Source organism: Vidua macroura, chromosome 1, assembly GCF_024509145.1.
Source record: "Vidua macroura isolate BioBank_ID:100142 chromosome 1, ASM2450914v1, whole genome shotgun sequence".
In the NCBI taxonomy this organism is placed as follows: Eukaryota; Metazoa; Chordata; class Aves; order Passeriformes; family Viduidae; genus Vidua; species Vidua macroura.
The window spans coordinates 124,853,294-124,869,968 of record NC_071571.1 but is presented as its reverse complement, the minus strand read 5'-3'; the positions used below and the strand labels follow the sequence as shown (position 1 = coordinate 124,869,968).

Genomic DNA, 16,675 nt, shown 5'->3' with positions numbered 1-16,675 from the left:
TTGCAGTTTCTTACTTTGATATAACTCCTTTGGTAATAAAATATTTGTCTTCTATGAAATTGGGCTGTTCACTTTTTGACTACCATGACTCCTTTTTTAGGTTTTTTTCAGATAGTCATTTGAAGCCCAGCTGGGGAATTCCTGTCTTAAAATACCCATTTCTTAGCTGCTTGTAACCTGGCCATTTTAGGTAAACACTTCCATACCAGCCATCTGCCTTGGACTAAATACTTCAGGAGAGCTTTAGTTAAGTCAGCCAGTTGTTTCCTGGTTCAAAGTAAACTAACATAAATTGTTTTATCTGTGTGAAAAGAATTTTTCCATAAAACTACTCTGTAAAAATATTGGTATTCAGAACAAACACCTGAAAAAGCAGTAGGATGTGCTTCAAAGCACTGTTTTCTCATGATTGTAAACAGCAGTAATTTTATGTATTTGACTGGAATAAGATCGCTGCACTGAGTCTAAGAGGGAAGAGGTTAAGAGCAAAGCATGTCGTGCTTTCCTGAAATACAAACTCTCCAATCCCCTATGTATTTATGGTGACGAGGAGGCAGGAGTGGTAACTTTGTAAACTGTGATTGAGACTTTCACATATTCTCTTTAGCTCTTCATGTAGATCACAACTTTAACTCCAAACACTTTAAAAAACTGAAACCAACCCCAACCCATAAGTCTTTTATGGAACAGGGAAAGAAACATTTCCCAGTATCATACTGCAGATGAAGAGAATGTGACCACAATTGTAAGGACTTCGCTGGAAATCCTTTCTTCTGAAAGATGACCCAGGAGACTGCAGATTTACTTGGTCTCTGAGACTGAAGAACAGTTGTTTTGATATTGTTTGGAAATTCAAGAACAGTTGAAAGCCAGCGCTTATTTCCTAATAACCACTTGGCAAGCAAAGGGCAGTGTAAATGAAAGCAAAAATACACAGATGCAGTTATTAGCTACTACAAAATCGAAAGGTCAATCAGTTTAAGTTACTTAAGCAGCAGTCCACAACTTAAGTCCTGAGAGAAATAAAGCAATTCCAGGACTATCCTGGGCCAAAGACCAAGGGTAGATCCAGAGCAGAAATTTAAATAAAGTGATTATGAAATTGTGGATTTCTTCTGATTACTTCTTTTAATAAATAACCTGCCTATCTGATTCTTGTTGCCAAATTTCCCGAGTCACCACTTACATGCAAACACTAACTGCTAAATGCAGTGCCTTGTGCTCTTTGGTTTGTTCTTTCAGTTTGAGAACTTCCTCAGGTTTCCTGAACTTACAAATGTGGCACTAAAGTGCTTTTCAGGAATGGCAAAGGGATGAAAACTGTGCATGGTATTATCACCATCATGCCTACCTCTCAGTCACTTTCACTTCTGCATTTATTTATTTATTCAGCCACAGGAAAGAAGTAATACGAGTAGGTCAAAACCATGATTTAGAACTACACGGAATTTATGGGAAGGTGTCAAGGATAAAAAAAAAAGGTATTTAAATTAAAAGGATTTTCACAATGTTGTTGCAAGAGGTTCAGATTTGAGACCATCTAAAGAATCTGAAGGTGCACAGGTCCATGGGACCTGATGTAATACATCTGCAGGTTCTGAGGGAACTGGCAGAGGAAGTGTCTAAGTCACCATCTATGATATCTGAGAAGTCGTGGCAGTCCAGTCCCTTTGGATGGCATCCTGTCGTTCAACTTGCCCAGGCTGCACTCGATCTCACTGTGTCATTGACAAAGATGCTAAAAGAGCACCAAGACTCCCAAAACAAGAGTCCTGATGGACAGCACTTGATACCAGCCTCCACCTGGACATAGATACACTGACCACAACTTTCTGGCTGTATCCATTCAGTCAATTTCTTTTCCACTCAATAGTCTACCTTTCAAATCTATATCTCTCCAAGTAAACTAAAGAAACTAAAGAGCTCAGTAGAAGGAAGTTTCCCCTAAAAAAAAAGGAATTAAAAGAGACATTGATCTCCATTCATATATATAAAAAAAAAAAAATCAGCAATCTAAACCCTTATTGTAATTTCTGCTCATATAAATGAACTTCTGAAGAAAAATATAAACAATTTTTTTCTTAATAATTTCATCAACAAAACAGTGCTCTAATGTCATGAAGGAGAACAAACCCAGATCAAGCTTAAGTTTACTACCCTTTACAGTTTTATTATTAAGAAAAAAACCCCAAGAAATACTACAGATGTCACAGTGATGGTCTCTACATAAACTAAATTCTCAGTATAGTTGGGGAAATAGAGGAGATACAGGGTTAACTTTATATAAGCAGATCACACTGATTTAAATATCTGGTATGTTTTTAAAGGTGACTTAGGAATCCAAATATCATCTCACTCAATTAAAAAACCTTATTCTTTGCGTACCTGAGATCAGACATCACAATATTAGTAAGACTGAAATTACATTACTTACCTGTATGCTATGTTATAATTTTATATTTGACTACAAATATATAATATATATTATATATAATATATATACATATTTTATAACTTTACATTTGACTACAAAAAATTACGCATCACAAGAAGTTTTATTGACATATTTGCTTTATTGTTAACAAGTGGCAAATTAGCATTAGGTGGTGATTTACATTTATTAATTAAAACAGAATTGACACTTTAAAATAAACATAATATACGAAATAAGAGGCAAACAAACCAAGGAATTCTGGCAAAAAAAAACCCTCACTGGATGGTCACAAACAAATATTCCATGTAATGAGGGGCAAGGCAAACATAATAAATGCAATGCTGAAGAAATTAATCACCTCCACAAATGAACACACCATTTAAAAACACAGAACATTAATAAATAAACTTATGAAGAGAAACATATTAAGTGTCATATGAAGGATGAACACCAAGAGTTAGAGCAATCACATAAAGTAGGTTTTGTAACAGTTGTAGTGTACTCAGCACTTTACAGATCCCACCCAAATCCATGGTTCTGCCAGAAAGCCAAACTGAAATATAGAACTATGGTAAACCATGCACTTCTGTTTAGAACGTGGGTTCAGTATTCAGCCACATTAAACTGAGTATTTGATTTGCTGACTCAAATGTTCTAATTGGGGAAATATAATTTCCCTATCAATTACTTTTGCAAAGAATGAGCACTTACTAAGAGAAAATGTGAAGAACCTGTTTTCTGGCAAGATGATGTAGAATGGGGCTAAATAGGATCCTCCAGAAATGTATATTATTCTGGACTGATGTAACACCAAAAAACCAAACCCAAAACAAACCAAAAAATGAACTAGTATGCAAGAGTAATCTCTTATACTGTGAATACTGGAACAAAAATATCAACCAAGTAACTACTGAATTCAGCTAATGAAGTCTTTTACCTAACACTTCTTCAAACAACACAATTAGGTCACTCAAACCTTACTTGGCAAGATGGAAAAAAACCAACCAAACCAACCAGCAACAAAACAATCACAAGCTGGAATAAGCTGTACTTGAAAGGCAATTAAACTATTTTCACGAGAGTCACTAAAACAAATTTTACTAAAGATGAAAATTCTACCTTCTCATACAACCCATATAACTATTCATAGCTTAGTCAAACTGGATAGAAATAAAATAGAAAAAAGTGCTCTTATTAAACAATTTTTTCAGCCAAGATTAAAAACACTCACAACAGGTTTGTTCTTTGCAGATATACAGTCTAAACTAGCACTTCTTGTGACCTTTGTAATACATAGACAATACCATTCAATTTTATATGCAGACTATTTACATAGTCTACATCAGTGTGCACCTATCTTGTTTATTTAAAGTACTGCAGTCATATCTCCTTCCACTGACTCGGTTAAGCAGGCATCACGAAAACGCTCTCCCTGCATTTCAGGCACCAGCTCTCAGCTGTGATGGTGAATTAGAAGCTAGTCCCTTGCAGATGACAGAGCACTTCCATGATGCATAAAGACTGGGTCAGGTGCTGCAATACAATCTGGAGTTCCCATCCTGTGAAGGCACAGGATGCGTGGCTGCACTGGAGCAGCTCAGCGCCGGAGCACCGTGGAGAGCTCCCCCTACCTGACGCCTTCCCAGCCAGGGAACCCTCAGGTGGAGTTTTCTCCCTCCTTCCAGGGAGTTCAAGGGCTTGAGTCTCTTTGGCAAATTTGAAAAATTCTGCCTATATGTTCATTTCATAGTTACAACCTGAAATGGGGGTGAAGCATCTCCCTGTGCCCACCTCCTTGCAGTGGTGTGTAAGACTAATTATTCATATAAACACATACTTTAATTGCTGTATATTTGGAGATTCCAGTTCTGAAACTACCTAGGGTGTGGACATCATGCATAAATATACACCTGTGTAAAGTACATTATATAGAGATTAAGCTTTATGCTTTTAAGCTTTATGCTGTTTTTACTATTGAAGCTAGCGTTTTTCGTAACTCCATTGCACTTCTATCAGCATAGTTCCAATGACCTTGCACTACTTCCTGGCACAGAGAGGTCCTTTGTATAAGAGAAAATCATAAAAGTAGAATGGGAATACAAACTCCCTCAGACCAAACATCAAAACCAGTCTCTTCCTGTTACTTTAAATGGAATTTTACTGTTGACCTTTCACTGTCGCCCCCCCCCCCCCCCCACACTTCTTTAATGAATGGAAGAACCTTAGTAAGAACATTAGGAAGATAAAATGGCAGACAGTAAATCTGTCATAGAGTTAGACATTGGTATAGGAATCATCACAACGATTGCATCACTAAATTTCAGTATAAACAGACAGTGCATAGTTCATGTTTTTTTCTCCCATGAAAACCAAGGCATAAGGGTGCGGAGAAGACTACAGCAAGAGGGTTTGGATGTAGATCACCAATAAATTAAATCTGGGAACTTCCTGACACATGTAATACACTAGATTGAAAATTCAGTCCAACTCTCTGAAAGTTTGTTTTTTTTTTCTTTAAATATAACAAATTTGGGATTTTTTCTTTAAATATTAACAAATTTGTTTCCCACATTCAGTTCTTTGAGGACGTTATGAAAACCAATCCATTGTTTTGTACAAACATCCACTGAGATGGAATTACAGTGATCTGTGCTTATACCTCCAGTAATACAGGTTAGGGTCTGTAACATCACAGACTTCAGAAACCTATGTTATTCAGTAACAAAACCAGTTGATAAACACAGTTAATATTCACAAAATATTATTCAGTTGATAAACACAAAACATATTGGGCCTCATAAGTCTTACCATACAGCACCAAACTACACAGTCAAAAAGAATTTAATTGTCTGCTTATATTTACTGTGGATTACAACACATACACATTATCCAGTGTTATTATCAATAGTCAATTATGTTTCATAGACCTTCTTTGTAGGGCCAAATTAAAAGATCAGTTTTAAAAACCTTTTTTTGCATTCAGGTTAATTCTCTATCTAACCCTCATGATAAATCACATAAGTGTAAAAGAATCAAATTATGTGTTATTCAAGTAATTTACTAAATGCTGCACTGAAAGCAAAGAATCTCACAAGCAGCTCACAAAGCAGAAAATACAGTAACTGTATGAGTACTGATGTGGAATTAGGACATCTGCCACCTACAATTCAAAGGAGAAAGAGTCAATATGTTTTTTCCTACAGTTACAATAATCCTGGAAAGTCTGAAAGGTATTTAGTACCATACTAAATACTACTGCCTTTGTAGAAAGCATTTTTAATAAATGGAAAAATGCATTTTCCAGCAGAAACAACTTCAAATTCATCAGGTAAGAGTAGATTTACTATCTAATCAAATCTATTCTGGACTGGTATCTTTGCTGTTGGACTCTCAGCTCACAATACGTCAGTCTGCAGACCTCCATGACCCAAGTCCAGGGCAAGTTCTCCAAAGCAGGCTTATCTATGGAAAGAATGCAGATTTCCAGTTTTTCCAAATACAGACATGAATGTGCCATAACATGGATCCTAGAATCTAAACATCTAGAAAATAAACTAGCTAGGATTTGTCAGCTCTAAGTATCATTATCAGTTGTCCATCCTATAATGCTCAGTAGCCAGTTTATGCCAATTGTGAAAAGACTACACTGAATGAAGGACAATTTCTAAAAAAAAAAAAATGCATAAAAAGTGCAAGATATTCACTGAACTAATTTGAAAACATCAATAGCTTGTGGCCTGCAACATAACTACATCAAGTCTCTTAAATCACTCACCCTTAGACTGGTATCTGCTTTGAAGATGCTTCTCTTCAATCATGCTTTCTTCCAAATTGGCCCCATTGATAATCACAATTTTTGAGAATGTAAGCAACAACCATAATACTACCATGGAACATTACATTATATTTTAGTTGTAAAGAAATTAAATGAATTGAGAGTAATCGTGTTTGTGAGCTGAAAGTACGAGTTTCTGAAAAAAAACGTATTGACTGTGGGAAAGGCACAGTTAAGTTATTTCAGATTGTTCTGTCACACATAATGAAGATGGTGCAAGTACTTCAAAGCAAAAACTCACAAAATAAATTACAACATTAAGATACAAGTTAAGTGATTTGGCTTGTGAATGGTTTTATTAGTAAATGTGTAATTTACTAATTTACTGTGTAATTAGTAAAAAACCCAACAACTTTGAGTCTCTCCCTTCTTCCCAATGGATTAATGTAAAGTCGATTACTATCTTGAGGAAACTACTGTTTTGAGATCAGAAATACACAAAATTGAAAAAAAAAAAAAAAAAAAGTCAGGTATTGACACGCATAGCAGTGAAGCACAGTTACTCCCCTATGCATTCATATGTGTAAGCTGTGCTATTTACACAGGAATAAGAATAAAAAAGACTCACTACTTACATCAAGATCTACTGCTCTGATAGCATTCATTTTTATAGAACTATTTTTTTTGGTATTGGATACATCAAGAAGGCTGTGTTCAAAATAAGAGTTCAACATTTAGGTAGGATAAGCACAGACTTTGACTTTGCTTGAGGAAATGAGGGAAAAGAAAAAAATGAGCAGGACCTTTGGAAACAGGACAAAGCACAACACCTTTAGATATGCTAGTCATGGTGGAGCACAGGAGAAGGAAGACAAGTATTTTGAAACAAAATGAACTTAATAAAATGAATAATAATAAAATTAATACCATATTTTTCCTTATAAATACATAAAAATATTAACATGTTTTTACTGAAAAACAGAACATGGAAAGCCACAAAAAGAAAATCTTGCCTTTCTTCTTAGATGCAAAGAGAATTCTCAGATAGTCTTTCCACTTTGATTCTTTAAAAAATCCTAGGAAGCAACTGGAAAGTCCAATTATCATATTACTGTTAAAGAGTTTAAAGATCTGAACTTTTTACACTTTTATCTAGGAATTTATAAGGCGTTCCTCACATTGTTTTCACTTAGAACAAAGCATCTAAGTTACTGCCATAGATGAAAGAAATGCCTCCACAGAGAAACTTTTGAAGCCCAAGTTGTTCATGGCTAGTTCCCTATAGGTAAGTATTACCCTACAGAAGAGATTTAAAAAATCCTTTGCCTAGTAGGATTTACAAAGAAAAATAACATTGAACCTCTTCTGCTACCTAGGTTAGTTAATACATTTTTACCTTAATTTTAAATATTTTCAACAAAGAGTAAAGAGTATTTCCTTGAATGGTACAGTTTTAGGTAGCTGCTATTTTTATATACAGTATATATCATTGTTTATAAATAACTGTGTAACCAGAAGATTGCACTCAGAAAATTACAAAGTGATATTTTGACTTTTGCAGCATGAAGTCTAACTGGATAGAGTACTCAAGCTTTCCATGCAACAGTACATAGCAGATGATCAAATTTCTTGTTTTCTTTCTGCTTTAAAGAATGTGTTCACACAACCATTCTTCGAATTCCACACTCACAGCAGAACTTTGCCCATTCCACTGGATACTTTGTTCCACATTCATGGCAGAACTTGGATAATTGTACAGGTGAAATTCCTTCACTGCTTTTTGCACTTCCTCCATTCACTGAGGATGAGCAGTCTCCATTGTCATACCCAGTTTTCCCATCAGACCTGGAAATTCACAGATGAAGAACATTCTCTGTAAGTCAGTTCAGTATAACAATGTAAAATTAGTCTAATCCTTACAATGAATACAGTTATTGTTACTGTCATTTTCATTCCTTCACTTCCTATTTACAGCGGTATATTTTATATACAATGCTACCCAGGCTCCCATACGTATCTCCAGATACCCACCTTCCCTGCAAGAAAACAAAAAACATCAGAGTTCGAAGAGCAGGATCAAATATTTCACTGACTACTTACATTAACTGGAGTGTTTGAAAAGTTAAAACTTAGCTTGTCAAAAAAAGGAAGGCTAAACTAGCAATACAATTTTCATCCTACCCTTTAAAAGGACAAGTCAATTTTTGTGCTTAGCATGCAGATTTATTTCAGCTTCTACTGAAATAATATTTGGTTATTTTTTCAACAGCTCCCAAGCAGTTTTGGATATTTCCAATAGGGTCTTCTGTGCACATCTGAGATAGCTGATGACAAAGGTGTGCTGTCAGATGATAAACATGCAAAATATACTGAGCACTTTATACAAGCCAAATAATACTGATTATCTGTTAACTGCAGAGAATAATACATTACCCAACTTCTCTTGTAGTAAGTAATCCCCTTTAATAAAGGCTGTATTAATGACAAAATCCACAAAGTTAAAAGCTACCTTAAGGAAATGTCTGAATTGCTAGTTTTTCTTCTGTTTGTCAAAGCACCAGTGCTCATGGCTCTTGCCACACTAGGAGGGGTTGACGTCCGGGTTTTTGTTGCACCTCTAAAATAGAAGAAATATCTGATGATTTATACACTCAGAGAGAAATAAATACAAAAATATGCATTTTCAAATATATATGTATATATAAACACACATATAAAAGTGCATCAATCTACACATTAGTTAACTGTATGAAAAATAATTAATTTCCTACCAATAGCAGACAGAGGAGCTTTAGCATGAACTTGCATGGTTTGAACTGTTATGACTTGAATCTTACAATGACAAGTTACATGAAACAGCAAGTCCCTTCCTTCATGTGTCTGACTTCCTACCAGGTAGGTCCTGCATTATTGGTTGCTCAGTACATTTTAATGTCTACTTTGACAAATTCTAAGTCACTTTTTAGGACTGGCAGGTCTTTTAGGAAAATAGAGAACAGATGACTGCAGGTTTTAATAGTTTAAGATCTGTAGAAAGGACACCATATTTTCAATACTTTGTGACCAATATGAAGTGAGTGAACAAGACTTTTTTTCTTCTTAGATAACGCTGTAAATCCTTTTTCTTCAAAACGCAATTATATTTATGAATATAAATAGAAGAAGAAAAAAGAAAGTGCATCCAGGTGGGCATTAGGGCCTCAATTTTTTTTAAACTGTCACAGTGTTCCTGAAGTTCGGGTCAATAGTAGGACCACACAGATATGGAAACTGCTCCCCTCAGGACTCCTGAGTATTATGAGAAGTCAGTATACAATGATCAGCACATCTCAAACATTGAGAACATCTTGCTGCTGGCTTTGATGAGTACAGAAACATCAGAATACCCTGAAAAAATCTGAGGAGCACTAAAAAAAATAAATTGTAAGGGGCATTGTATTGTAAAATGTAGGTGAATTTAATGGGAAGAAATGATGATATCTAACATTAGTTTAAAAAACTAAATAATTTCTTTATTATAACTATGTTATAATACATTAATATATTATATAAAAGATATTAAAACTACATACTACTTTCTCTACTGTATCAAACTACTCATAACTTGTAACTGTTCTTGAGAGTCTAGATACAAGTAAATTTAATTAGCCATCAAGCCTAAACAATCTTCACTAAAATCTAATCAAGTAATCACCCCAAGTAAACAATTCTCTAAACACATTCTACATGAGAAAAACAAAGAATAAAAATAAAAATTGTTTTCTCTTTCTTTCTCTCTGTACACCTCTATAAAAAAATCTTAAGAAAAATGTGCTACCACAGCATTGTTTTATCATTAGTGTTCAAGGACAGAAGTTTTCATCATTGCTCAAAAGAATTACCATTCACTGGGATTTCTTCTTCTTTGGCAAATTTTCAGACTATGATATCTTGTACATGACCATGTTTTTCTGTTCTCATTCTTGAACACTAATGCATAAATATAATTTAAGCTGGGATTCACTCAAGGACATTAAAAAAAAAATTAAAACAAGACTCCATTAAAAAAAACTAGTCACCAAGAGACCATTCGGTCCCCTCAGACCTAACTGCTCCTTTAAGAATTATAAACTGTCTGGTCTTGGTTTGGTTTTCATAAGGAAATGCATTCAACTCCAGTAACTTCAAATGCAACACTGACACAACTGAGGAACATGTAATAACTCCTGAATTACATAGACATGCTGCATAAAACATTTCTCCCTTCATGTCATGCACATGGAATAAAAATGGCTTTTCAGCTCCTTCTATCACTTCAACCAGTGGAGAAATGATGAAATAATTAAGCACAAAGGTGGAAATCAGCAACTAAATGCAAGAATATTTGAACTGAAATTATATCTAATTAAAGCATTCAAGTTTTAACAAGAATGGCTTCTACTTGCAACAGGTAGAGTGGAATGATCAAAGATTATAGATCACTGGGCAGAACACTAACCTTCTCCATTAGTTTTCCTGTCTGCCCCCTTATTTTGCAAGGAGATTCTAAAGATGGACTTAATTGAAAAAAAAGTACTGCGCAGACTGAAAAGCACTACATCAGTTATATCAGAATTAAAACTTACTAGAAGTTATGTCAGCCTTTCAGAAGTTACAGAATTCTAGAATAAAAGTTCTAAATGTAACCTAAATTACACTGCTATGATGTACAGATGCTAAATACTCATCTTGTGCTATTTTCCCCATCTCATTATACAATGAAGAGAGACCTTTGCTTATAATTCAGTAAAACTCATTTGAGCTCTATAGTAGGAAGAACATACTGTTAAGGAAGACAGAAAAGCATATAAACAAAAAATCAGCTGCAAACACAGAAACATTACAGGATCATCATGGATCAGGGACGATCAGGCAATGAAGCTAAGAACAGAATTGTGTCTCAATTCCTGTTTAGACAGTTCCAAGTAATTAAAAAACAAAAATTCAAAATTATTACTGACTTGGTTTTCTCTGCATTTTCACCTTGGGACCAATATACTACTTTTTCAAAACTACCAGCATTAATTTCTTACATTGAAGTCTCTTCAGAGTGTACTTTGAATCAGTTTTGAACATCATGTTAGGAGTCCTGGATATTTGAAATAAACTGATATGAAGTCCACCATTCTTCCCAGTATTTCAACTGTATCATACACCCATATCTCACTAAGTACTCTGAAAATTCATGTGGTGCTTTTGTACTAGGCACATACTAAAGAAATTTCAGAGAAATCAGTGTCTTAATACAGCATTCAGGCCATTCAGACTGAGCTGGGGAGGGGAGAAAATCGAAATACTGAAAAGCCACATTCCAAGTGTACAGTCCATCCCATATAAAGGAGGCAAAGTCTCATGAACAGAAAAAACATGACTCATTAAAGCTTGAACAGGACCTCTTCACTTCAAGATATTTAGAAACAGCTTTCTGCATATTTCCACAGTCTTTTTCCACAACTAGTTTTCTAAAAATATAGAAGAAACCTCAAATATGTTTTCAGACCAGAAACCTTCCCTTCCAACTATTCTGTGATTTCAGACATTTTTGATGAGTAAATGCACACAAGGAATAGGCTGCCGCCGTCTACAACTTTATTTGGCCTAAATCTAGACACACAATTAGCAACAGGTTTCATGTATGTTTAGTGACAAATCTTGAAGTTGCATCCTTAAGTAGCAATCTGATCTCTAGAGATACATGCCTTCCAACAGAGTCAGATATTTGTGGTTATTTCAACTTGTCCTGTTTTTTTCTGATCTGCCCCATCTCTGCTTTCTCTATATACTTGTCCACTTTTGTTGTTTTTCCTGTTTGGATGGATTTTGTGTTTTGTTTTTGAAAAACCATATAAATCCCTGCTCTACATTGTATCACATGAAGTCTGAATAGAGGCTGACAGCAGATGAGGCTGTGTACCAACACCAGCTGGAACTCTTAAAATCTACATAAACTCTAAAGAAATTTATTATCCACTCTCTACTTTAAAAGAAGTAATACTGAAAGTTACTTCCCTTCCTAAAGTAGCTCATGTTGTACATCTAATTGAATTACCACTGCTTGCAAAATAAAAATTGAAGTAATTTGATTTTTTTTTGTAAAAAAGCTTGTCTTTTTCTATGCATGCATGCATGCATGATTTGGTTGAATTATATGACAAAACACTGATATATAAATCTTGCTTCTTAGATCGTTTTCCAATATCCTTGACAGCTGTCACTATTACCCACAACAGCTCATAGTTCTGTGCAAAGTCATAAATAACTTTCTGCTGACTAATGGCACGCGTCCCAAAGTCCAGAAACTTTTGCCATAAACTGCAACCATCCACACTGCTATGCTGAATTTAAGAATGGTTAGGAACTATTCACACTTGCTGAATGCTGTTGGCATGCAATATACTGAATAACCTACTTCAAGTAAGGCAGATTTAATTCTTGAACTCAGTATATATTTGAGTAAGAACAACAGTGACTGTATAAAGAGCAGAAGCGCCTATAACTTTTAAAGATTTTTTCTCAAGAAGAAAAATCAAATCACTGCTCTATGGATAGGGCCTATTTTAAGCAACTCACCAAGTTGCTTAAATTTGTGAGTTGTAGTAACTCACCAAGCTAAATTTTCAACATCTTAGTAAGATATTACAAAATGAAAAACTGAGCTAATTTTTGAAGGTTCACAGGATAACCAAACATGCAAAGGAGCAAATAAAAACAAAGAAATTCTGTTTGTCTAAAAAGAGTTCCCATTCCTTTCATTGCTTTTGCTTCTTCAAAAGCAAAGTCAAATATTCTGTCCCTGTTTCAAAGATACTACAGCTTTGGTTACAGCATTAAGAGATTCAGACACATTTCTACTATGTAAAGCAATACATTCCATGTACGTACCACATAATTAATTACTTATTTCTTTTTTAGAATATGAAAAAGCAGCCTATTTGAATTTGACATATTCCAAAATATAACAAAGGCTTAACTACAATTTAGTATCTATTTCCTTTTTAAAAGGTTAGAATAATTGGCATAACCTTCCTTCCAAACTTAGATCTTATGAAGACTTCTGAATATCCAGAAATCTTTATATGAGGTCAGTTAGACTTAACCAAAGACTTTACCTTTCATTACAAAGTCTGCCTTCCTCATATTTTTGGACCATCACAGCTACCTTACAGATGTAGGAGTTAGAGAAATATTTGATCTTAAGAGAATAAAATTACAATTTTACCTTGTCAAAAACCTCTACAGTTATCAGGCTTAAATGCTGACTTCAGCTTTGCATCATGCAAATCAGTTTTATCTTGGGTTTAGAAAGACACCAGTTCATTACTTTTAATCTGTAATCAAGACGCAAATTCGTTACTTTTAATCTGTAATCAAGCACTGACAGACGAAATCAAATCTGAGGGAAACCTTCATCTTCCCTGTCCTATGAGGCTGTTTACCTCCCTCTGATACTAATTATATCATCTACTCTTCTCCCACAGCATTTATGTGAAAGGCATACTGGGCAGCTGATGTTTGTCAAGGACACACTTTTCTGCTTAGGAGAAACATTTTTGCAAAATAGATAAACCACACTGATTTGTAATACTTACTTCTTTACAGGCAACAACTCATCTGGCCTTTTGATGGTACTGTCTGTTTTTGTATCAGTGTCATAAAACCTTTGCACATCTCTTCCAGTTCGCAGTGGTAGGCCTAACTTGTGCATCTTACTATTAAAATATATAAAGGGGTGCTCATAAGGACAGTGCCATATTGCTATTCAAGTTACGCAAAAAAAAAAAAAAATGCACACAATTCAATACTTATATTACCAAAGAAATCCAACTGACTTTAAAACAAAGAAAAAGTAAAAATCAGGCTTTAATTATCCAGCAAACAACAGGGTTTCTTCCTGCTTTGATGAGGAATGGATTCCATAGACATTGGATTAGGTTTCCAATACATTTTTTAGAATTCTTTTTCAAACAAAACACTAATGCCAGTTATCCTCAAACTCTGCACAATATATTCACATTTGGTCTTTTTTAAGAACAGCTTTCATACAACACATCTAGAAAAGGGGGCTCATAATTACAAGTCATAATAAATTTAAACATTAGAAATGTTTAGCAGATATATATACGCGCAACTCTATAATTAGAAAGATGAAAAATTTTTCCTTTTTCTTTTTTTTTCTTTTTAATTTGTGAAGGCAGAACAGAGGACAGCCTAAAAGAGACACAGCTTTGTTTTAACAACAAAAACCCTATTCAAAATACATAGTACTACATACACAGCCAATACTTTAATAGTTTTTTTTTTTTTAGTATTATGGATAACATTTCCAAACTAAAAAGAATAAATCAAAAATCACATTTTAAAAACATTTTAAAAAGACAACCAACAAAATAATAATAAAAAAAAATCCCACACATCATCATAAGGAAAACTGTAGCTTTTCAGAAATCACAACTTAGATTACAAAATCAGATCTTCAAGTTAAGTTCTGCATTTTTATCATCTTATCATCATAAAGTAAAACCTACAAATAGCCTCCCAAACAGATGTTCTAGTTCAAACTAATTAACTCCTGTTTGACCCAATATATACTCTTTACATACTCCCAAGAAACTGAGAAGCAATACTGAGGTCTTTGATACTGTAAGACACATACTCCAACCCAACAGGATTTTCTTAGTTGTTTTTCAACTTTAACAAATTATCAACATAATCTATGAACTCCAGGCACAAACCAAGTAGAACACCAAAGAAATATCCTAGAAGCTGTCGTAATACTGTCAAAACAAAGCACTACAGTATTCTTTCACACCTTAACAAAACCAAAAACCCAAAGCTGACAGCCCTTCCATGTTCTGATGAAAAAAAAAAGCATGATCACAAGAATCTTTTGAAATGCAACAATCTTTAAGACAACTACTTACATATCTTGATTTCATTGAACAAAGCCCTGTAAGTTATGGTCTTCACAAAAGGAACAAACTGTTTTAAAAAGATAATGTTTTTAAAGGTTACAAATGCTTTATAGCAAACATATAAGTGGAATTTAAAATTTACTGTTGTTGATTTGATGTGCTGTTCATATTGTATTTCAGCTGTAAGACAGTAGTGGATGTGTCACTAGCAGACATGATTCCCAGGAGGGAAACATTAACATTAAAGTGTATGTTTTATCCCCAAAATAAAACATAAATTAAAAATTAATTTCTAAGAGTTCATTTGCAATATTAAAACATATATTATAATTTCCAAATCCCATTAAAAAACCAAACAAACATAACTGTTCACAAATGAAATGTGTACAGACAATCTGTTCACTCAAAACATCCCTCTCTGGCCAGAAACAGTGGTATCAGGTTCTGATGGGCAAAACAGTTTGCATGTGGGTGTGGAGTTCACCTGTTTGCTTACCCTTAGATTAGGAAGAATCTACCCAATTTTTTTCTCCTGAACATCTGATTACTGACAGCTTACTACAACTGCCATACACCTGAAGAAATATAAGACACCGCTAACCTGTATACTGTAATAAAATACATATCAAACTTGGGTTTATAACATGATATCAAATTATAAGTCTAATGACAGATAACTTACATAGAATTCATTTTCCTTTTCTCAGTTCTTCAGTATCAGAAAGATAAAAACCTATTTTCACCCAAATGAATGACAATTTTCCTACTGACTACAATAGTCACATGCTACTCCTCACTTGCTTCTGTATGACCCAGAAATTATGCCCCTATGCAACAATTTCATTCATACTGGAAGGACTGTCTGTGTCCTTACTCTGTCCAGGCAGAAAAAGAAAACTCACAGCAGAACTCAGCAGACACATCCTGACCTACAGGTACAAAGCAAGCCTCACTGGCACTAACACACCTTATGTTGATGATACTGTGCTACGTTCTCTCAGTAGTCCTTTACTTGGGGAGCAGAACAGGAGAAGTCAAATTTTAAAAAGACATTGCACAGTAAAAGTAACTTACAATAAGTGAGGTCATAAAATAGGGTTCCAGTTCTGCCCACACAAAGTAAAAGTGTGCGCTGCTGGGATGCTGCACACGAGGTTTACCGGCGATGATTTCCGAGCTCCCTCCCTGTACGGAACTCCCCGGCGCGGCCCGGCCCCAGCCCCGGCCCGCGCTGCGCCAGCGCCACCTGCCGGGCGCGGGCGGCACTGCGCGCTCGGCACAGCGGCCCCTCCTGTCCCTCCGCGCGTCCCTGCACGAACAGCGACCACGGCTCCACAGAAGGCAGTGGTGTCCCATCACTTGGTACACAGAATTCATCCTTGATATTGCACAACAGAACTGTAATTCTGCTATTAAGTCTCTCTCCTATTACCTCTCTGGAAAATCCAGAATTACAACAATCTAGGCAAAGATGGAAGGTTACACGCTGAAGTAATACCTAAAAAACCACCGAAGTTACAGCTTCCCTGAGTGCAA

The 16,675-nt window shown here is 35.1% G+C and overlaps 1 protein-coding gene across 2 annotated transcripts in view; it reads right to left on the bottom strand.

Annotated features, from left to right (window-relative positions):
* Nucleotides 1-2,559: 2,559 nt before the first annotated feature.
* ZC2HC1A (zinc finger C2HC-type containing 1A) overlaps nt 2,560-16,675 on the bottom strand; it is a 36,771-nt gene continuing 22,655 nt past the window's right edge. The window contains exons 8-10 of one of the 2 annotated variants that reach the window (XM_053992414.1): nt 8,719-8,826; nt 7,900-8,054; nt 2,560-5,896 (exon numbers count right to left, since the gene is read on the bottom strand). In XM_053992414.1, the coding sequence (XP_053848389.1) occupies nt 5,778-5,896; nt 7,900-8,054; nt 8,719-8,826 (382 nt within the window). In that variant the 3' untranslated portion in view covers nt 2,560-5,777. Of the gene's footprint in view, nt 8,055-8,718; nt 8,827-13,816; nt 13,937-16,675 lie in introns of both variants that reach the window. The other variant, XM_053992422.1, reaches the window with a different exon arrangement.